Consider the following 24017-nt stretch of genomic DNA (forward strand, 5'->3'; position numbering starts at 1 on the left):
AAGGGACGAGTGTGCTCACCCCCTCCTGCCATCTCCGTATCAGAGAGGGATTTTTTATTTTTATTTTTTATTTTTTTTCCTAGGGAGGAAGAGAAGACTTGATTCCCAGGGAGTTTTCTGATTGTTTTCCTGCTGCCACTCCTTCCCCTCCTCCTTGCTGTCCTCCTCCTCCTCTCTCCATACCCATAAGGCTGCACTCGTGGCTCTGTATCCTGATGCAAGGTTACTTGTAGGACACATGAATCTCTGCAAGGTGCAGCGTCGCCTGTGTCGGTGTTCGCCTCTCATTTGCTGGGAGACAGGCAACTTCCAGGCGGCTCCACAGCTCAGCTGGGCGCCTGGTTAATGCACTGTTGGTGCTTCAGCTGCAAAAGCCCTTTCCTGCAAAGCGTGCCTGCATAAAAAAAAGACCCCCAAATCACATAGGGCTGAAACTTCAACAGCAGTTCATAAATTTGATTAATTTGCAAGGGACGGGCTGGAATTTTGCTGTGTTTTTTGTCTGAAAAGAGAAGTTTTGCCTGTGTTGGTCCCCTTTTCCCTCCATTCACAGGCTAGGAAAAAGTACATGAAAGTGCCTTTATTTTTTTTTAATGGGCTGTTGATATTTTTCAAGCCTTTTAAAAGTTATTACCAGCACAAGCATTCTTGTAGTAGTTTTATGGTTGAAACTGAATGCAAAGATCTTCCCCCCACCGCACACATGCTCTGTTCTGGTTCGTTCTAGCATTTGGATCTGGAGTTTTAGGTTGGCATTACAGAAACTGGAGACGGGCACAAGAGAAAACTCCTGCCGTTGGGTTTGAAAATGGGTCCAGATCCTGTTTTAACAGCAGTTCTAGCATTCACGCAGTCAGCAGGTCAAGTTCAAGGAGACCTTTCTAAAGCACGGGCAGAGGCTCATTAACTTGCTGCATCTCAGAAGCTTGCGGGTTGTTGGGTTGTTAGCTTGGCCCAGTTTGTAGTCCCAGGTGTGGGATGATCCCTGTGACCTTTCTCTCACCTGAAAACCATGCCCTAGTATATATCCAGACCAGTTCAAAACTCACCTTTGATTTCAGACACGTAGACCTGGTTTCAGAGCACCTATTTCTGCCCAAGCAGTGCCTTTTGGAAATACTATGATAAACAGTGAGGAATTTAGGGAGACTTAAAGGTGTTATCCAGCCTGTGCTCCTCACCCTCTTATTCTCCTCACAGCTCCTCAGAGATCAGTGGTCCTTCCCCTGGAGGACTGAAAGCTCAGTCCCAAATTAATGTTGCTAGGAGGTGCACTCATTTCTGAGGTGAGACTATCAGGTTTTATATGGAGTAGGATGTCTTCAGCAACTGATCCCTTGCTCTTTCTCAGCTCTCAGCTGTGCCTCGTACCATGTAGTTGCCACAGCTTGACTTGGGCTTGCACAGAGAAGATGCTATCCTCTCTTTTTGCTCTTTTTAACTTGTTGCAAAAGAGGGGTGTGTAGTTCTTGGCCCAGGAACCTTGGAGAGGGTGAAGAAACCATGGCAAATGTCAACAAGAGGGTTGGCCATGTAATTTAGAGTAATCGATGTGCCGTCGTGCCTTCCACCCCATCCTACCTGTTCATGTTGAATAAAGTACATCCGTAGCAATATGTGGGTTTGTATGCACACAAGTGCTTGCTGTTAGCTTTTTAGTTGCCTCTTTGGACTTAGTGAGATGGGTTATGTATTTTAGCTACCGTCCTCACTAAGGACACATACCATGCCTACCTTGCCTCAGTTTCTTGTTGCCTCAGAAGTTCTTGTGGATACTTTTGGTTGCAGCTGCACCTCTTTCTCTGGGCACAAGCTCCTCTTTTTAACCTGAGATCCCTGACCATGGGATTCCAACCTACAAAAGCACATGCCAGGAGTAGGGATTAAAGCCCACATCAAAGTGAGCAGAGGAGACCCTGGCAGCTGTCCTAACCCACCGTGCACCTGCACAGAGGATGGCTCAGGCTTTTAGATGTGGAGCCAGCTTGTGTTTACCACTGATTTAAACCTCTTATTACTTCAGTTCCCAAATAACAATTCCCAACAGATTTGTAGAGAGTATCCCAATGAAATGGGCTAATATTAGTATGGACTAACAGCATCCATGTGCACGAAGTAGAAATGTGTGGTGACTGTTACTCGGGAAGGTAAACTGAGGACAACACATGAGGAGACCTTCCTAAACTTTGATATTTCAGGTTACAGACCTTTTCAATTTCCTTGATATCTTGACAGTGCTCTGGAGTAAGGGAACTTGTGTAATGGATCTCGTCTATCTTGGGCCAAAAATGTTACTCTTGTACTTTCCAGGTGGTCCAAGTAAGCCATCTGGATATATATCTGGTCATACTTCCCAAGGAGCATTGCAAGGCATTGACAAGGCAGCTGAATGTCTTTGTCTTTATTTCTCCCTCTATCAAAGAGGTGTCTTCAGATATATTTCCCTGAAACATGATGTCTCATGAATGTCAAGTTGCTTCCTTCAAATCCTTCATCCTTTTAACACCTTATAATGAGAAATGTTGTCTGCTTGGGGTTGTTATGAGATGACTCGTGTCTGGAAGTGTTAATCTGGAGGACTCTTCCAAGGCTATCTTCTACCCCTTTTTCCCACACCTTCCCCACTTCCAGTCTTTTATTTTTTGGACCGGTAACCTCACATTTCTGTAATCTAAATGTGCAAATGTTTTGCAGTCACGGTCCAGTAGCTGGGTTAATCTCAGACCCCTGGAGTGGCAGATGGCTGATTTGTTGCCGATTCCAGCTACAGAGGATTGTGCCACCTATTATCTTTGCACAGACTGCCGCTTAAAAGGATGCCTTGGGCAAAATCAGTGAAAAGCAAAGCAAAGCAAACACTCTCTGATCTGCATCACCACAGGTGAAAATGTAAAATATTTCACCTTTATGTGAAGGGCTGGAGAGGTGGACAAAGAGGGGAGAGAAGTGGGAGGGGAAGAAGAGGAGAGGAAGATCTCATTTTCATACCAGAAGTGCAGAAGCACAGGGCAGAGCAGGCTTGCTGCAGTTGTGACGCTGAATCACAAGCCCTTACCCTGTTCTAAATGGTTTTGCAGTGTGGTAGTCCTTGGCTTCATCTCCCTGCTTTAACTCTTCAATAAAGCAGGCGCGTTGGCACCCCGTGACACCTTGCTGCTCTTCCTAAGCCTTTCTGATCTAGGTTGTCACAGGAATCCATGGCACCGCTCCCTGCCATCACGCCTCATTGCCAGCCCTGCGGCTGCCGGGGAAAGCCGTGATGGCCCCATGGTGCCGACGTGTTTACCAGGGCTACTTGGAAGAAGAAACGTAAGCGTCTGTGTGTGTTAAGGGGAAGCTTGGGGGCCCCTCCTAGACTGAGTGGGGCTGAGGGTGAGCCCCAGCACTGAGTGCTCGGAGGGGCCGGGCTGGCAGGTGGTGGTGGGCACACAGAAAGATGTTAAGGAAATGGAGAAAAGCAGAGCAAAACTTTGGATGCTTGTGACCATTTTCTGCACAGTCATTCCCACAATCAAGGTTTTCTTTTTTCTCTTTGCTTTGGGAAACGCCACAGAGTCAGATGAAGAATTTGGGAAGAGAGTGTGGGTTCCCTGTGCAGAGTCCAGTGACGAAATCTGTGAACAAGGTAAGAACAAAGGGTTATGGCTGTGAAGGGTTTTGTTTAATCCTTTTTCCTTTCCAGCCCATTCTTGCGGTGTTAGACATGAGATTTAGGATATGTGTAGCACAAAACTGATAGTCCAAGTGCTAAGCAAACAGTCTAAAAAGATCAAGTTAAATAGGGCTTCTTTTTAATGCATGCCATGGTGATGGTTTGAGTTTGAGAACAGTTTATATTGTATCCAAATGATCTATGTGCGAATAATTGTTATCAACCTCCTGACACCAGGACCTAATTAGGAACTAAGAGCCTTAAATAGGCCATTTGCGTAGTGAGCTTCCATATGTCTCCTTGCGCAATTTATTTGCTTCACTCCATTGAGATATAATGAGACCGGAATTCCTAGAACTGCCTTTGACTCTGAGGCTCTTCTCTTCATCTCCTCTGCAGTTATAGCCCACTATTAAGAAGATAATATCTATTTCCCTGTGTTCAGAAAGAAAAAGCTACTGTACTGCTACCCTCACTCCAGATTGACCAAGTTTCTCTGCTTCTGAGTTTCCAATGGAAATAGAATGAGAAATGCCAAAACAACCTGCAGCCTAAGAAAAATGTGATGCTGTCAGAGAGCACAAAGAAAGTTAGGGAAGGATGATCTTGAAGGAATACTACCTACCATATCTACCTCAAAACGCCTTTGGAAGGCTAATGTGGTATTTCAGTCAATATATAGGTGCAATTTGAGGAACTTGGTGTACAGATGCAGTTTAAAGAGCTCTGTGTAGACTCTGGCTTTCTTCCCACTAGGATGTGAGGAAGGGGGGAAGGCTGGGACAAGGCTGCCTGAATTTTGTCTTAATTTTGAACATTTAGCTCAGTCTGGACCAACACGCTCTATGGGTCTCTCTGTTCACAAGATACCCTTAATTTCCAAAAACCTCTTACATGCATGACTCCATCTCATGCCTCATGTGTCCCGCTCCATTCTTTTACTCCCATCATCCTGAAGTCAGTGAAACTCAAGCACATGATTGAGTGCCATTTTCTGTTGGGATGAACTTTTTAATAAGTGCTCATTGTTTTGAGAGTTCCCCCCCGCCCCCCCCCCCCCCCCCCCCCCTCAGATCAGGGCCTTATTTAGTCTCCCATTGAAAGACAATTCCACTTGCAATGATTTTGTTTATGATAATTCACTCGCACGTTCCCTTCCAGGAATTGTCATTGCCTTCCAGAAGGGCAGTTAGTGCTGGTCCCCTTGCAGTGATAATTATAATCAGACCTGTCAGCCTTCACACAGTCTACGCTTATCACTTGCATTTAGGAGGATTTTTCCTGAAGCCTATTACCAGTGCTGCTTCTTAGGGAAAAAATAGTCATGATTTTTTCTGCTAATCTTTGATGGCTTTCAGCTTTGAAAGCATGCAGAGGAGCAAAATGACTGCCAGTTGCAGCTAAAGAAACTGTCTGTTGGTCCTGGCATAGATCTCTGCCTCTGGAGATCCAGGGTGGATAGTTTGGGAAATGCTGAGGGTTTTCATTTGCTTGTGACAACCCTTCAGGTGTGCAGGAGACACAAAACAGTGCTTTTTTCCAATGGTAATGCTCACAGAAGCTAGCTCTGCCAACCTGCTAGACAAGAACTTCAGGTGGCAGGTGGTTGTTGGCAGTGGTACCCTCTCTCCCTGCTGTTTTGGGCAGCGATCTGTGGGTTTGCCTATGTTGAACGACTTGGACGCAGGATGGCCAGAGAAGTGGCTGTGGCTGGTGCTGGAGGTGATGGCTGGCATCCAGGGATGGGCATGGTAGCAGGACTGGTGGGCCCACCGCCACCAGCACACCGCAGTACAACAGAGACCAACTGGCCAATATGGTGGTGTTGGGTCGGATGTGGTTCCCTATTTTATTCATCCCAGGATGTTTGAAAATTGTCCCCCCTAGTGTTATTCACTGGGAAACACATCGCCCCATTTACTAGATTTCTCCCAATTTTCGCTCAATTATTCCTATTGGTATGCTAATAAGCCTCATGTCTTTTAATTTTGCTTTTTGCTAACTTAAAGAAAAAAGAAGTAATTTTTACTATTTCATTAGTCTAAATAAGTGATGTGTCTTTTAGACCCTCCTATGTTACTGCTATACACTTTGTAATGTAGTCAGAGTTTTGGACTGCCTTGATTTTGGCAGAATTTGAGACTGGTCAACACTTTATAGATTTTGTAGAAAAGACAATGGTGGGAGAGTGGGAACTCTCACATTCTCCACAGTTCTGTATTTACAATGTGCAGGGATGTGATTTGGCTTTGTTTTATTTAAATTCACTGGGAACTAGGGATTTATTTATCAGGTGTCACTCCCTGAAGGAAGATAAATGCCATATAGCAAAGACTTCATCTATTATACAAACAGATTTGAAGGCTTTGCTATTGCATTCCTCTCCTGCTGCACAGAGCAAAAACGCCTTCGGCTGAACAGAGACAGAGTGATACTTAGCGGTAACATCTTATGACCTTTTGATCAGCTAAGATCTCAAACCATATTAGTGAACAGATTATGATGTGATGGAAAGAGGGCCAGGAATAGCCTTTTTATCATGAGATCCTTCCTGTGAATAACCTTCTTTGGTATATTCCGGTGGTTAATCACTCGGGCCAGGACAATCATTAGAAAACAAACAGGGGAGTGAAATCCAAATACACTCGGGTTTGTCAACTACAGTTGTATTACAGTTTAGTTTTTCCCTAATATTCTCCTGCCCTCCCATTTCTATCAAGGCTGTTGGTGACCTTGCAATATTTTCTGTCACTAATAACCCCATTTTGGCAGAAAGATCTACACAAAATGAACCCCGAGTCCTTGGACCACAGCTCACCTGCGGCCCCTGAATCAAAGGTACACGCATGGTGAAGGTGGGTGTCTGACTGCAAAGGGAAACATTCACATGGAAATGTCTCTGTCATTTCTGAGATAAAAACAGTAATTCTTAAACCATTTTCAACCCTTTTTAGGAAAAAAAATGCAGGTTTTAAAAAAGGCACAGCCCTGATAGTATTTCTCTTTTTATGGAGCCAAATAGAAACAAGAACAACTTTTCCACTGATCTTACCTACCTACCTGTGCAAGATTAATCCTTAAACTTTGCTGTACATTTAAATTACCCTCCTTTTTATCTTAATGGCCAACATGCATCTTTATCCCTACTGATAACTGGGCATAAATTAATAAGTTTTAAGAAAGAAAAGTGTTCCTTCCTTAAAGAAAAGAAACGTTCATTGCTGCCTCTGCACATTGATAATGGTTGTGCCAAAGTTTGATCTGGCTTCTGTGGTCACCCCTGCAAGGAAGAAAGGGTGGACACATGTTTGTGAAGTTTTGGGCTTAGCTGAGCAGGACAGCATGTCCAGGCAGCCCATCCTGGTTGTGGAGTATGTAGCATAACCCTGCACATGGTTAGCATGAGGGTGGCTGACTTGTACGTGTTTTGTTTGCTGTTGAAGCCAAACAAGCCGCTCATTTTCCCAATGGGAAGAAGAAGAAGGGCTGGTGGTATGTGGATCCCAAACTGCTGTTAGTGTAGTGGGATCTGGAGAACAATAGCTGCCACAGCCCTATGGAAACTCTTGGAAAATGAGAAGGTTATGGAGGTGGAGGAAATACACAGCAGGACACCGTCATTTCTTAACTCCCCCAGCCTCTTCAATCAAGTGCCTGCTGGGCTTCTCACTCCTCCTACCTCTTGCACAAGATCATAGGATCATAAGGTATTAGATTCTGTTGGCTCCTGAGTTAGGGAGCCAGTGTGCAACGTTGAGGCGGTGAGCCCACATGGTGCTTTCACCTGCCACTGCCAGGGCCAGGGAGGTGTCCAGGTAGGAGCTGGGAGAAGGCACCAGCTGCCTGACACAAGTCTCCACCATCTTTTCTTTGGGCAAACCAGGAACTGCGAAGGGTGGATGGCAGCCTTGATGCTGTCCGTCCACCAAAGAAGTGCCATTGCCAAAATACAGCTGGCTCACTACGATAAGGTGCTTCCTCCCAAGCTCCATCGGCAAACCACAGTTCCGTTGCTGCACGGGTGATGGCCATGGTTACAAGCATCATGAATGAAACCATTCAGAGGGATGGGTTCCCCTGAACAGCTCCCATCTAGGAGTGATAGCTTCTGATGGCAGCTTTGAAACCTTTCCACTGAGAAGGCCTTGTGGTGTGTGTGGTGAAGAAGGTGTAGGTAAGAAATGTTGTCCCTGCTTCCCTCATCTGCCTTGTAGTTCTTATGTGTCTGTGGGGTGTAGAAGGGTGCCCAGACTTGGGAAATACTGTACCAAGATCTTCCCTTTTGGTGTGGGATTGTGTTAATCCTGCTATGCCTTCTGCCAGATGGGCCCTGCCCTGATATGGTCAGTTCTTCTCAGAGTAAAGAGCTTGTGTTCAGTTTGTTGTAGCTCAGAGGGACCCATGAAAACACATTTGCTTTGCCTTGGGCAGCTCAGCGTAGAAGTCCCAATGGGACATTTTATGGTCCTCCAATGTAGCATGGCTAGAGCATAGGGCAACTACTTGAGGTGGGATGCTTTTTTAGGGGTATGCAATTTAAAGTTGGAAATGCTGAAGATGTAGTGTCAGGCAGATGACATGGTGTGGGATGGGAAAAAGAGGGCAGTGGTTTGTTTATGAAGTTAAGCTCCCCACGTAAAACACCTTCGTCATTTTAAACACATAACATCTGGTTCCTTGCAATTATTCTTGGACGGCAGACAGTAGTGATCTCCAGTTTCTCACTGAGTAAGAGTGATTTCATGAACCAGCAAAAGATTATTGTTATAACCAAACCTAGAGCCATACAATTCCCTTCTCCTGGCTGGAAAGAGTTGATCTTGGGCAGGAAAAGAGGAAGAAGGACATATGTCGTACTAATGTTTTGGGCTACATCTGTCTTAAGCTCTGGGACTGTTAATGGGAGTGTGACTGGGTATACTCAAACTACTAGACCAGTCCTTGGAACACTTTTGGTCCACAACAACTAGCAAGCTCCTAAATCATTCCTCAGCATGGATCAGGGTTCATCCCAGTGAGCTACTTGCATTTAGCTGCTGCATTAGCAAAGTCAAGTTACGGTTTTGAGCAGAGATAAAAAACATTCTGTGCCAGTTTGCCTTGATGTCTGGGAATATTTCTGGGCACATTTAGTTTACCAGCATCTGAAGAAGCTAAGGCCCAACTAAGAAACTGTATTCCAACATCCTCAACTCCATCCTCCATCATCCTCAACTTGGGATTGGAGAGCTGCCATCAGAGGCTGGTTCAGCCTCCCTTGATCCTGATAGCGGAGAAAAGGTTATATTACCCTAGAGAAAGGCTATGTGTAGCAGAGGTGCATTTCTTGCATATTTACCTGTCACCTCCCCTGCCCCTCCAAGCTCAGACAAAAAGACTAAGTCACTGATGTGCTTTTCCCTGCAACAGTGAATTCCACCCATTATTTTTCTTCATAGAAAGTATTTCTTTCTCCTTCAGCGTAGGGAGGTTCATTTATCAATAGGTGCCAGCTATAGGATTGGTATTCTATGATTTCCTTTAAATGGCTTAGTGGTTGATAGTTAAATGTGTTCATAGGAGACAATTGTAAGCTTATATATAATAAAACAGCTCATGGATGGATATAACATTATGTCTCAAATATAAGTAAACACTTTGTTTGATAAAGAAAGTTTTACTTTGACTTCACCTTATCCAATTATATGTATATATTTATATGTTTGTAAGTATATATACATTTGTGTGTGTGTATTTTTTTGTACTAAATCAAAAACCTAGTGAAAAATATAACTTTGGCTCAACTACTGTAACCAAAGTGTAATGTTTCATTATCTTTTCTTTCACTGAAATCTGTTCATGCACAAGATGATCTGATAGAATACATGTTTAAACATATCCAACGCAATATTTCCCCTTTAAGAATAGCTGAAGTGTTTAGTCACAGTAAGGATGAAATTATCAATTGAATTTGGCACGTATTTTGAAACATGACCTTAATCTGCAGGTTTCAGTGAGGAAGGCATTTTCCCCAGGTATTTCAAGTAAGTCAAATAAGTAATTTATATTTTTGACACGTTAAAGATGTTCCATTTTAGACAAAGGAAGCGATATCCCAGTTGTGTCACTGAAACTCAATGCCCTGTGTAGCTTGTTAACAACTGCACATTTATTTTTTCAGTGCGCCAGTTCGCTATCAAGTATCAATGCACTGCTACAGACCAAATAATCAATAGTTCTGTCAGTTGAGTATGCCCTGGAAATACAATATTACTGTTAATATTGATCCACAAAGCTGAAATCAAGGCTAACTCTGCAGGCATTGCTTGCTAGCACCCTGGCTTTTACTCGCAGAGCAACCAGCTTGAAAATCACTGCGACGTGCTATCCCACAGGGACCAATGTTTTCTGCACATCCTCCTTCTGTGTATAATAATCAGCCTGAACATAAACACAAGAGTATCAGGGCACATGTGACCTGCAGATGTTGTGCGTATAGTTTCATTTCAGCCTTCTGTGGTTTCTGGGTGCAGCAAAAACAGCTGCAAAGGGCACCAGTAAAATCAAGCTATATCAGCTCCGGTATCCACCACTAACGGGGCAGCACAGCAGCCTGGCCAGCCACACTAATCAACACCTCAGTGTGCTCTTCTTCATGGGAAGGGTGAGATGGGCTGGCTTGAGACCTCCAGCACCCTTCTCCAAGCATCATGAGCAATTCGTTAGTGAAGGGTTGTGTGGTTTTCTTGCAGAGGTGACTTCAGGCTCAAGTTATCAGTTGGGGAAAAAAAAGTGCCACAGCATTGAGGTGTACTGGCACTGTCAAGAGCATCTCTTCTTTACTCTCCTGTCACCTCCAGGCTGCCAGGTTGCCTCGGAAAAAAGAAAACGTGGTGCTCCCCATTCACACATGTGCTTTCACACACACCCTTGTGAGTTTGGCGGTCTTTGCTGTATCTGTAATGGCTTTGCAATGAAGCTGTGAATGAACGTTTGGCAGATTCGTTTTACAACTGTCAGTCTTCCCAGAAACAACCCACAATTTCCATTGACTAAGACATAGGCATGATTTCCTACAACGTCTTTTCAGATTTTACTAGATTCAGATAAATGAAATTGGTGTTTTATCTATGTGCCACCAAAATTAGTTGCCACAGTACCCTTCATATTGGAATACCACAGTTCTGGTCTCTTGTATTTGAGCAGCAGCTGCTCTATAGGATGCTCCTGGTTCTTCAATCAGAAAGTAACGTGGACAAGAGCAGAGCATGAGCTTGGTAAGGATAAGTGAGGTGATGTGGGCATTTGGGAGAAGGGAATGGCTCTACCATGCTATCATGGCTGGGAAAAGGTGCATGACAGTGATGGAAGCATAAAAGCAGGAGCCTCAGATGGCTGGAAGGAGCCCTTGACAAGGTGAGGGAGGAAAATGTCTTTTCTTACACTTGTCTTAGGAAGAGGGAATGAGGAGAAATGGTACCTTCTGCAGTGCCTTGCTCCCCTCCTGAGGAAGGTGGCCTTATTTCTGATTCAGTGTTGTCAGGACCTGCAGTGTTTGCAGATGGTATTGGGTAGAAGGGTAATAAATAGCTCTTTAATGGGTATGAATGGAGCAGGCTGGTAGAAACGAAGAATCCTTTGCAAAAAGCCTACTGAAATCACCATGAAGACATCAGAGGCTCCTTTTTCTTTAGGTAACTTCTGTCATAGGAGCCTTCCTTGCCATGGGGCAGGAGGAGGAGTGGCATCCCAGCCCATGTGGCTTCTGACATAAAGCCCTCTGAACCTTGTGTCACTCACTCAGCTAACATGGTCACGCACTCAGCTGTTCCACAGGGTCTGAGAAACTTTGAGAAACTTCCCACAGCATTCAAAGGAACATGATGAACAGTGGCCAGGGTCTTCCCCCTGGAGAGAGGCACATGTTCTGCAAGGTATTTACCGTGGATTTTTTTTTTTTTTTATGATGTTAACAGCTTAGTTCTATCTTCTAGGTGACCTTTAGACACAACATCAGAGGTCCCCTTGCTCCCAAGGAGCAAATTTATCAGCCTTATCCTTCATCTGAGAGCTTCAGCTTATCTCCTGCATGGCAAGCCATTTAGCACCTAGGAGATGAAGCTCAAGACAATGTCTTGGCAAGTCTAAGTGAGAAACAAGAGATGTGTATTATCTCTCACTGGGAGGAATCCAAGGTCAGGTCTGACACATTCAGAGTAGTCTGAGTTGCCAGGGACAATGTAATGCGAGGCTATTTATCTACTGGTTCTTCCTAAGACCTAACTTCTTAAAAAGTTTCCATTTCTACACTCTTTCAGAGGGAAGAAACAGAAATTCAGACACAGCCAAGAGCAGGTATGGCTTAGGGTTCTCCGGGTTGCTACTTTGCAAGCATACAGAGTTAGAACTGAACTTCTTATCAGTTGTGGCTGTGTACTATTGACAAAAGGAAGTGATGCCATGGTTGCATGCTCTTCAAAACACTCCTCCCTCCAGCAGTATCACCTCTTTGTACAGCCTCAGCAGCTGACTTCAGCTGCTTCAACTGAAACCCCAAATTATGTCATTACTTTTTTTTTTTTTTTTTTTAGGTTGGTGAATGAATGGCCATTTCTGCCCTTATCTCCTGTTTTAGATAAAATGCCCTAAAATGCCAACATTGAAGTTCAGAGGTCATTGGTGACCTTAAAAAAACTCTCCAATTGCCTTGGATGAAACCCAAATGAGATTAAAATTAATGTGAGTGTCAAGAGGCCAAGAAACCAAAATGATGTGTCCAATGCAAGCAGCTTACTGGTTTTAGACTGTTTCTGGCAACTGTCTGCTTGTTTGAATTTGAGTATGTGACACCTTTAAAAGTCAGAGAAAAAAAAAAACAACAAAACACTCAACCACAGCCTTCAGATATTTTACTTGATAAAAGGATTCTCCTTTTTGTGCCCATTTTCTTGCAGCCTCACGAATGTCCTGTTTTGCAATCATACTGTCCGCAGGTGTTTGTGGTGCTGAAACACTATGATGTGTAATTCTCTAATAAAAAAAAATATCTTTTTGAAGCCTCAAAACATTTTCTCCTCACCCCTCTTCATGAATGAGCAAGAGAATGGAGTGTGTTATTAAAACTCAATAGCCACTCGTTTATTTACATGGTTAATGATTGGCCCTTTTTAACTAAAAAGATATATTCTTTTCATGCTGCTCCTATTACAACTCTGTCATCTCAGCCTTGTCCTGTGTAACAAAGAAACTGATCCTTTTATGGATGTTAACCGAGACACCAGGAACTGAATCATATTTAAGAGCTAAATTCCTCTTTTATTCTCAAAGGTGGTCAGGATCAAAGCACCAAGAGATGGAAGCTGGAGAGAGAAACTTGAACTCCCAGTGTATCCATCCTCTGAACAAGGGAAGACGTTACAGACTCCCTCACTGCCAACGTGACCCCTGTAATCAGCAGCGTCCCCACAGTTAAGATGATATTGTGGCATTCCATAAAAATCCCTGTTGCAGTCAGAGCATCATAAGCAAATATATTATTGGTTTTGTCCCAAGGACTGTATGACATTAAAAGGTGAAGGTGGCAGTCGAAGGGTTGGCTGGGGCAGGCAAGCAGCAGTGGGAAAAGGTGTCACGGTGCCTATCGGCACACCCAGCTGTGTCCAGCTGTGACTGGGATGGGTGCAAAGCAGAGGTTTGCAAGAAGGCTGTGGACAGGGCTGGTGGGTGTGTAACAAGAGCCTTTCCTTCGCGGGAGAGTCAGCCTTGGAGAAGAGATGAAAGTGTATTAGCAGAAGTTGTTTACTCTCTCCCTTGGCACTTGCTTAGGGAAAACATTCTTTCTGGATTATTTTCTTTTTTTAAAAAAAATACATATGAATAAGGCTTTCATAAACTAATGAAAGCTACATTTTTGTCAATTATAATGGACTTCATTAAGTTCTGGACATTTACCGCATCACAATGTTTATCTGCAAGGCAATATTTCCCTGGGCTTAATGAAAGGGAACAGTGGGAGTACTGCAGCAAATTTAAGTCACTTCTAGCACTCAGTGTCAGGATTTTAATGGTACCCACATTACCTTGGATTTTTTTTTATAGCTTCATCTTGCTTTATGTGACAATACTTAGTTTTTATGTCATGCTTTTCACACATAAATCTCAGCATCTCACAAGGCGGGGCAAAACGTTATACCCATTTCAGAGGACAGAAAAAACACTAAGTGAGGTGATTTGGTCATGGCACAGAGAAGAAGGGCTGGGAGCAGATCTTGACCTTCTTAAATCCCATCCCAGGAGTACACTGCATCTCCAACAGGAAGATGTACCCCTTTGTAGAGAGGGTCATGCTGGGTGTGAATCAAAGGTTTGCACCAAACTGGGGTGAAGGGAGCAGGCATCTCCCTGTTTGCTTCTTGTGGCACTGGATTACTCTTCTCTGACAGAGTCAAACACTCAGAAGTGGTCACTGGAAGGGAAAATATTCAGCTTGGTAGATAAAACAAATAGCATAAGGCTGCCTGTATTTTCCTTTCATTTTTATTGCCGGCACAATAAAGAGCCTGTTGGCTCTTTAAAGCAGGAATTTCCACAATTCCTGTTTGGCGTGGAGGAGGGAAGAGCCGACCTCCTCTATATTAAAATTGCCTATTTGTCATCTCCTGGTCTCAAGTTTCCTTTGCAGGAAGATGGGTTAGTTCTTCTTCTGAAGCTCTGTAGGACTCACCAAGTTCTCTGCTGGTGCCTGGCAGAACGGCAGCAGCAACTCAGGAGGCACAGAGCCGTGAGGGTTAGACTAATTCCCTGCAAAAGCTAACCGTGTCACTGTGTCACCCATAATCAGCTGGTTGTTTGGGGTAGCAAAGTGCCTGCTTGATTAAAATGATCCTATTGCCCAGCCCTGTGCTTCTGGGGGAGTGGGGGTGGGGGAGTGGGGGGTCCTAAAAGCCCTAAAAAACCTGGAGCAGGTGCTTAATCCTGAAGCTGTCCTTCTGGTCTTTGAGTCACTAACCTGTGGTGTTCCCACCTTTGCTGTGTTACAGATGGCCATACTGGCCAGCCTTACCGCAGACTTTTAGGGGCTATCTTTGGTCCAGCCATGCAATGCTGGCTGTTGAAGGGCCACCACGTCCCTTCAGATCCTCCGGCATGTCCTCTGCCATTACATGCCAGACCATTTCAGAGGAAGGATTTGTGTTTGTTTGTTTTGTTGGGTTTTTTTTTTGTTGTTGTTGTTTTGTTTTGTTTTGTTTTTTTCCCCAGGAAAAACATGGGGATTACTATCCAGCAGCTCCAGAAATCTCTGGGAGCCATGCTGCCAAACACCCTCTCCCTTTGCAATTGAGAGCGTCTCAACGTGGAGCTGACCTTTGATTTGCAATGATGGAGAATATGATGGATGAGCCTCTCTGGGCTCCCTCCTCCTTGCAAATGAGCTGTAAATCTAAATGGATTGTATCCCAGTGAAATCAGTCAATGAATGAATCAATCAGGCGGGTTCAGAAATCTTCCCACTGCTTCCAGGGAGAAGATGTACTCAAAAATGACTCGCTGATAATTGAGGAGCCATCCCTCCACATGGCTGCACAGCTACTGCCACCATAGTGTGTCACAGCAAGGCAGCCTGTGGTCGTACAGATCTCAACAGACCAGAGGAGCAGAGGAGGGAAGCGTGCAATATCATCTTTCCTCCACAGCCTTGTCTGCCCTACAGACACATCTCCTGGCCAAGGAAAGAGCTTTTTGCTTCTAGAACTGAATGTTCTTTGAAGGGCACATGAATGGGCTAAGACTAGACCTAGGGAGTGGAGTGGAGGTAAAACCAGAGCTGAACCTGTGTCTCAGCACCAAGACAAGGTGCTCTTTCTGACAAAAGCTTAAAAAAAGTGCCATTCCCCAATTTCACTTACCTCAAGAACCTGGCTGCTCTCTGCAGATTAATGATTTTGTGAGGCTTTTAAGGGAAAAAGACTTGGAAGCCTCTGGCTGAAATTTCCCTGTACGTGCAGGCTTGATCTACAGGGGTCAGGTTTGATTTCTGGAAAAGGACTGAAATCAGGATGAGGATGCTTTGACCAAGGAGTCCAGCCAGTTGAAGGAAAAGGGTTTCCTGAGCACAGAGACTCAGCCATTACTAACTTTTCATCAAATAGCATGAGAAATATGCCAGAGGGTGCTCACATGAGCATTTGTGCGTGACAGAAGGCAATTTTGCCTTCATGGAGGCTGAAGCACCAAACCCACCCTTTGGTTACATCACAACATGCAATTTTCATACTTGCATTTAACTCTTGATATTTTAGGTGCTGCAAGCACAGGGCTGTTTGGTAGTGCTGGAGTTGAGCACATGAAGAACTGAGGGAACAGAGATTGAAATGATTTGACTTCCCATGTCAGATCCGTTTCTCTCCACATTTCTCCTGCACTGCTTAGTTTGTGTGACGCTTCATCCCCCATCTCGCGGCCAGCGGACAGATCCAAGGAAGCACATCCAAAAGTTCCTGTCTGTAGATACAGGCCTGATACACTCCAGAAGGAAAAAAAGAGCAACCGGCTACATGAGAACCGAGCCAATTAAATGTCTGAGTAGTGTTTCTAAAGCGAACATGGGCGGCATCAGAAATTTTCCATCAGCTGTAATAACACCAATTACTTTGCCAATTGCTGATTCCACCATGATTTTTTTAGTGCAGTCGTGCTTCGGCCTCTTGCCTGGGCTGATAGGCTTTGTTTATGCTGACTGTTCATTTGCAGAGCTTCTCTCTCTTTCACCTCGTGCTTTCTCTTTTCCCTGGGCCTAACTCAGAGCCCAGGATAGCCCTCCTCTCCCTGTGCTCGCTTCCAACTGGAGCAAGGTATCACCAAAGGGTGATGAGTTTATTGGGAGCAAGAGATGCTGCTGTTCTCAGCTACTCTGTGAATACAAAGATGATGCTTCCTTTCCCCTTCGCCACCAAGTTTAAAAGACAAAGAATCCTCCCAAGAAGCCAGGCAGCTTCTCCAGGAGTGGAGAGTTGGGATCTGCTGGGGGTGATGGTTCTGAAGATGAACGCTTTTGTCTCATGGAGAAAAAGAAGGACTGTGTATCTCTCCAGACAGCAAAGGCACACAAGGACATATGTGCACTCAAAGCAACTCTCCCTGGAATATTAGTGGGAGATTCTCAAGACTGTTTACATTTAAGTCCATGGCAATTAATGGGTGTCTCCATAGCCACTTTGCACAAGAGCTATGATTCTTCTCTTGCTAATTGGAGAAGAGGGCTAATCATGGGCATTTAAAGAGTCCATCTGCCTGCTTGACAACTTGAATGCAAACTGCTGTGGTATCTTTCAGAGATTTTAAAAGCTGGTTGAATTCCCTTCCCTCGCCACTCAGGTCTGGGCTGGGGAAAGTTGGATGACATTTCCTCCGTCTTCCTACATGAGACCCCCAAGTGGTGGCTTCACCTCCCAGATATGTAATGTCTTCCACTCCCTTTCATCCTCCCATAGCAGTGACTGCCTTCTCTAGAGCCCCAGTGATGGTACATTTTGCACGTAGCAGCCTGGCTCCCAGCTGCCTCATGGTTTTGGTGGCCTGTGCTCAGCTTTGCCTCCCAGCTTGTCTTCACAGCCAGCTCCTGGTTGTAGGCACCTGGACATCACTGCAAGCAGGGTGCAACAGCAAATCCATGGTAGCACCTTCCTGACCAACACAGGGCTGTGAGTAAACACTGGCAAACTCACATAGCTCATGCAGGGCTTTCTCATGTACCTGGTTTACCCTCACCTTTTGATCCCAGGCATCTGATGGGATAACATCATCGCATCCTCGCCAGGGTGCAGCAGGACTTGTTTCTAGCCATCCCTGGAGCAGGCAAAGGAGCTCCCAGAAACATGATCTACTGCATGAAGTATCAGCTAGAGGTGAGGCTATCGGCTCTTCATACCCTGCTATCAGTTTCAGCTTTGCAGCTGACAAATGTATGTATGTGACACACTTTGCTGCTCACAGCCTTCCTTGTCACCAGAAATTGTAAAAGACCCTCTGGACGTGTTTTCAGCCCTCTCAGTTCATATTGGCCACAAATAGACACAAAGCAGATGAGCTGCTGGCATATGTCAGAGAACTGTGGCAAAGGGAAATTGCGGGGGAACTGTTTAGTAACCCTAAATTGGGAAAATTAAAGCAGACTTTGGCTTTAGGAGATGAGCATACTGTGATGCAGTTCCTTTTTCCAGCGGTGTCACTGCAATGGACCTGATTCCCCATTGATTGGCAGTTTATGCAGTCCTCCAAATTGCTACAAAATGTGAGTGGGTCTGAAATCTCCCCTTACACAGTCCAGTAGTAACATTTTTCATCCACTTTGTGTTCACTGCAGCACAGCTGCCATGGACACCAGCTGCAAGCCTTGTTTTCTTTGTGGGAAACCAAGACACAATGAAAAATATTTTTTCCAAGTCACAAACCTACTTTGTGACCAAGTTAAAAATAGATGAGAACATCTCCTACCTCCTGTCTTACCTGCAGGACAGCCTCGCATTCAAAGGCAGTTTGTGTGAGAGCATTTGTTGAACAGCTAGCAATTCAGCAGTGGCAAAGTCCATACCATATTCAGTTAACCCTCAGCTAAACCAAACATCTTTATTATTGTGAGGACAGCCAAAGATTTTCCTTTTCAGAAAGCAGGAAAATAAAGTTCATTTAAAATTGTTATCAAGTCACTAGACTTTTTCCTTTATTTCTCCCCATCCTCTATATACATATGGAGTACTATTGCAGGATCACAACATACTAATTGTGTTTGTGCTGCAATACAATAACTCATTGGGAGATTTAAAATGGCAAAGGGATTCTAAAGCTAAAGGCAGCTCTGTTGGTATGGTTGGCTTGGTGTTTATTTTAGGAAAGGACCCATTATCTCGCCGTGTTGGAGTGCTGCCCTCAGAGCCCCAACGCTTCATGCCCTGGTCAAAGGCAGACAGGTCTTCCTTCTGGTGTTTAATCTGACTTTTTTTTTTTTTTTTATAGGATCATCTGCTGGGTACAGCAAACTAAATAAAGCCAAATTCATCATCAGCCTATTAGGGTAGCTTCACTGTTGGGTTACTAAGTCACATCCAGCAGGTTCCCATCGGGACACATTTTCTATGACAGCACAGTGGGACACCAGGCAGTGGTATTTAATGCAGGTCTCGTGTTGAGTTCTGCAGACTTTGGTTACGTTAAACTCTAGGAGACTCTGAAGATATTTCTTCTTCAGTCTAAACCAGCAGAATAAGTTTTGCCTAAAAAGAAAGGGAGGATACTGGTTGATACGATGGGAGACAGCACATAGCAGAGAACGGGCCATAGAAGATGGGCTGTCTAACCCCAGCTAGTGTCCTGCAGACATTGCTGCACGTCTATATCCTCATCCATAAAATGGGAAGATTAGTAATTCTGTATCTTGCAGAGGGTTAAGAAGCTAAATTAATTACTGTTTGTGAAGCTAATTGAGATTCCCAGATGAGTGCTGTTTGGAACATTCTAATTCTTATTATTTCCACTGGGATTTGGCTCCATGTAATTAGTTTGCTGTATTTGCAAACAGGTATGTTCTCTCAAGCTGTTTGGAGGCATTCTTCATGGGACTTACCTGTGCACAGCTGTGTGGCATGAGGAAACACGGGCAGTCAGGGCTGAGCCATCCTCCAGCTCTTCTACCTCACCCCAAACCTGCACCCATCTCCTTGCATGGCTGTGTTCTTCAGAAAGTCACAGTGAAGTGAACAGGAAGGGTTTAAAAAACTGGCCCTATTACAAATGTATGCATCATTATACATTATTATATTAAATTATTCTTATGTGTGTGCAGTGGAATAAAGCCCAGAGATGGATTATGTCCAATTCAGGAAGGTAAAAGGTTTTCCAACAGTATTTAAGTGTCTCGAAGATTGGCCATCAGATTACGTTGTGTTTAATGTTATATAAATTCTCATGCAATGTGTACCAGTAACATGTTGTTTTAGTTTACGCTCACAAGTGCTGTTAGGTTCAGTAAATTCTGAGTTAGCTCAATATTTTCAAAAAAAGTCAATGAAAGATGCAGTTGTCATTACTGAAGTTTCACTTGTCAAACACTTCTCCCGCTTAAAAGTAGCACAACAGTAGTAGAACAAAAAACCGTACTAAAATGGTGCTGGTTAAAACAAAACAACCCTGTAAGATTAAGTAAGAGCTGTAGGATGTATATTGTTTTATTTATGCATGTGGAACTCTATCTATTCATTATTTCCTGAGACTGGTTCGGTGTGTTTTTCTTTTCTTTTCTTTTCCTTTCATAAATAAACAATAATTGACATTGATACATTCAGAGGAGTGAGTTTTAAGGGTCTTGAAATACCAGCAGCTTTGCTGGAGGTTTCATCTGAGAGAAGCTAAGTCAGTATGAGCTCAAAATCTTGGGGAAGCAGAGAAAAACAATCAAGTCAACGTGTCAAAAAAGGCTGCACAACTTGGACTGGAGTTGTGCTTGTTTGCTTTTCTTGTGTGTGAATCTTGGAGGAGGTGGGCTTGGTGCTGGGAAAATGGTTTTAATCTAACTGAGGTACTTTGTGGCATTTCTATTCACTTGACAAGTCAGTGAAACACTCGGTTTGATCCTGTGTCCAGTATAGTCCATTTTAATGTTGTGATTTTTGTGTTCCTGTAATCCTGGAGCACTCTTTCAAAACCCGTATTTGCCAAGGCAAATATATTTGGCCTAAAGGTAACTGGGAGATTAATTTTATACACCTGTGAATGAATTAAGAGTCTGTACTCCATTTTTAAGGACACGTTCACGGATTCGGAGACACCTGAATGTTTTCAAAGATCTGTCACCACGTCTCTGACAGACTGAAATGAGCATTGACATTGGTGTCTCCTTCGGTAGGAAATGTGTGCTTAGAGAGAGGGACTTAATATAATAAATAGTTATTTAATCTTCTCTGTGTCCAGCTTGAACTTGCAAATAATAGAAACGCAGCCAGGGTGCTTTTGCTTGCTGTTTCACTGGCTTTCCCCATATTAGCTAATATACCACTGGAAAGAACAGAAATTTTAGACCTACATTTGCAGGATTCCCCAGCGTTGCTATCAGCAACCTCCCAAACCGATCCGTTCAGTCGTTCCTTTGATGTGCAATTAAACCCAGGAAAAAATAGCTTTGTGTAATGTATAAATAGAAAAGAAGAGAGATAAAGGCGGTGTTGAAGTTGCTTGCTGACAGCTTGGCATCTGAATGTTAAAGGTGCATGCCACTACCTCTGCTGAAGAATGAGTCCTGAAAAAACGTCTGCTCCTGCCCAAATTCCAGCCCCTTGACAATTAGCACTTTATTTACCTTGCAGCTATTTTGTTCAGTTGGAAAGCAAAAACAAAAAAAGGTCCGCAAGGCCGGCTTGATTTGTCTTCCCCGCAAAAATGGATTTTTTCTTAGAAGAAAATGCTGTCTGCTCTTGAAGACAGTGCTTTTATTGGTTTGTTTTTCTCTTTATCTCTATAAAAATAGCATTCTTGCAGGAAGCCATTAGGTTTACCCATTCTTACTGATGAATAGCTGGCATGTGAAATATAGACCTTTTGCATGTTGCAAAAGGTCAGAGTATGTGGCATGTTCTTTGAGCATCAGGGATAAGGCAGCCAGGCACATTTTGATTAACCTGACAAAAGGGTGAGATAATCCAAGTGGAAGCTACAGCATTTGAATGAACTTCAGCTGTTAATGTCTGCCGAATCTGAAGGCCTGACTGATCTCCTGCCAGTTTTACATTAATGTAACTCCATGGCCCAAGTGGAGCTATCATGCTTTACATCAGTGGGAAATTCCATTTCACCTGGAAGAATCAAAAAATAGATGGTGCCAAAGGGTGAGGAAAGCCATTCAAATTCAGGACTTCAAGGAGACATATGGAAAAGAAAACAGGGAAGGCAAGGGGTGCAGTTCTCACCCTACTATTACCTGTCTCAAGAAAGTGGGCATCTAGTCCCAGCTGGATTTCCAGCCCACCTCTACAGCTGAAACAGAGCTCTGTTTGAAGAAAGCCATGGATGCTAGGCATCCTAACCACCCTTTTCACTCCCATCTCTGTACTATCTGATGTTTCTGCAGAGGTTGTATCAGGCCGATGTAAAGCTGGATGGGGTCTCTTGGGTTGTCATATCCAGCTCATGGTGAGTGAGTCCCCTGTGCCCTGTAATCCCCTCAACACAAATCTATTAAGTTCCATCTTAACCTTCATTTGGTCAGTTGTGCCCACTGCTTCTTCCAGTCTATACCCTAAATATATTCATACCCTCTTCTCTCATGCTCTCAGTGTGCAAATGAGGCTAAGCAGCTTTCTCACCTCCCTGTTATTAAGTCTCTGATATATCAGTAGACAGAAAACAACTCTGTCTTGTTGGACTCACAGAAGCCAGGAGAGGTTTTCCTCTCTTTTGAGGAGCCCAGTGAGCCCAATTCTTCTCACTGAATTGCTAAAGGACATTTGGAAACTTAAAGCATTCTCCCTGATGATGTGAGAACAAAACTGTAGAAAAGTGTGCTTTGCAAAGCCAGCTCTCTTCTTTGCGTATGTGCAATGAGTTTGTAAGAAGATTTTGCCACACATGATTTTGCAGCTGCCACAGTAAAAAGTGTGACAAAATCTGCCTGCTTAGTTTTGTGGCTTCTCAGATGTAGATAAAAGTAGGTGTCACCGTCACAACAATAACCTGAGAACAGGAGGTCGGTATCTCTGGCGATAGAGAATGGGGAGAGGCAGGGCTTGGGGCTGAACTCATTTCTAGATACATATGCAAAGCAGTAATAAATGAGCTACAGTTTATTACGGGGAGAGCATCAGATTTTCCAGCTGCTCTATCAGGACTTCAGGCCAGGATATTTAATTATACCCTGGCCTCCTCCTTTAAGCAGATTATCACAGTGACACACTGACTGCTGTGCCCTGCCAGCGCCTTCGGGCTTTGCTCCTTCGCTAGTGGTGGCCCTGCTGTCCATGGAGGGAGGAGGCTGGGGTGGAGAGGAAGGATTGCTACAGGCACGGGGGTCCCTGGGTTTTGTCTTAGATAAAAAAAATAAAAAAAAAGTATATTTAGAAAAATCTGTGTTTATCAGAATGGTTAGGATATTATTATTGTTATTATTATTATTATTACTATTACTATTATTATTATTTAGCACACCTGGGATCTTATAAACAGGGAATCTTTCAATAATGAAAACCAAGGCAGGCATGGAGAAGGGCAGTTTCAGTGGCTGGACTTTCTTCTTACTAATTTGCCCATCTGTGCATGGCAGAGAGCAGAGACATGGTGTGGGTCATCCGCCCCAACCCCTGTGCTCCCATGCATGGTACAGGATCCGAGTCCACTCAGCCAGAGGACACGTCTGTGCCCCCTCCCACACCTCCTTTTCAAACATCCTCCAGAGCAACAAACCCACAAGCTGAAGGCTCTGGTAGATCCCAGCAAAACTTCAGCTGCTGTAACGTTACCTTCCCAGATTGTCTTTGAGTTAAAAACTCCTCTGGCTACAGAAAAGCCCTTGGTCTGTGCTGCTGGAGGTGAGCCATCTCCCCAGGACTCCTTTTCCAGAGTGTTTATTTTGTCCTGCCACAAGCTCGCCAATTCCTCTGTGCAGTGAATTTTACTTTCTTCTACTATTTGAGAGGGGATAATTGTCCTTACAGGGCTTTGAAGAGCCATGTAAGCATTGGGGTCATGGCTGATAATACAACTATGACAAGGACAAAGGCAGCGAGATCACAAGGAAGGCATGGGTATGTGGTTTCCTAACGAGGACTGGTAATTATTATTTAGGGGTTTTTGTATTTCTACCAGAAAATTTGTGGAAAAAAAGTATAGCGTTGCCCAAATAAATGGTTCATACTTTGGGACTAAATTCACCCAATAACTTTAGCTCCAAAACTGAAGATACAAACTGGAAAAAACCCATGAAGCACTGCTATTTTACAAGGGAATGTTTTAATCTTTCTCACTGAGAGGCATGCTTTATATTGAGGGAGATGGGGAGGAGAGGAAGGATGAAAGAGAAAATGTAAACGAGATGGTAAAAAGAATTGGACATGGTTTGTTTCATTGAGAATGAGAAAATACACTTCCTGAGCTATTTTATGTAGCTTGTTTTCCCCCCAAAATATATTGCTCATTCAACGCTTTACCTAGGTTCTGTCCCTGGTTCCAGTCCTGAATTGATGTGACACCTTCCCTGTGACTTGGTTCACGCTGCTGCAAACCTAGGGATTTAAATGGGCTTTGTTCATTAAACTTGCCCAGCTCCTTTCCAGTCTTGAGGTGAGGGCAGCCCTATGTACACACAAAATCTGGATAGAAACTGTCAGTCCTGTCTGCTTTAATGAGA

General features: G+C 43.9%; 1 protein-coding gene across 1 annotated transcript in view; it reads left to right on the forward strand.

Moving 5' to 3' along the window:
- The window catches only part of LOC129782727 (SET-binding protein-like), a 258827-nt gene that overhangs the window by 116901 nt on the left and 117909 nt on the right, over nucleotides 1-24017 (forward strand). The window contains 1 exon segment of the mRNA XM_055790905.1: nucleotides 3554-3625. Within this exon segment, the coding sequence (XP_055646880.1) occupies nucleotides 3554-3625 (72 nt within the window).

The sequence above is a fragment of the Falco peregrinus genome, chromosome Z (genome assembly GCF_023634155.1).
Source record: "Falco peregrinus isolate bFalPer1 chromosome Z, bFalPer1.pri, whole genome shotgun sequence".
NCBI lineage: Eukaryota > Metazoa > Chordata > Aves > Falconiformes > Falconidae > Falco > Falco peregrinus.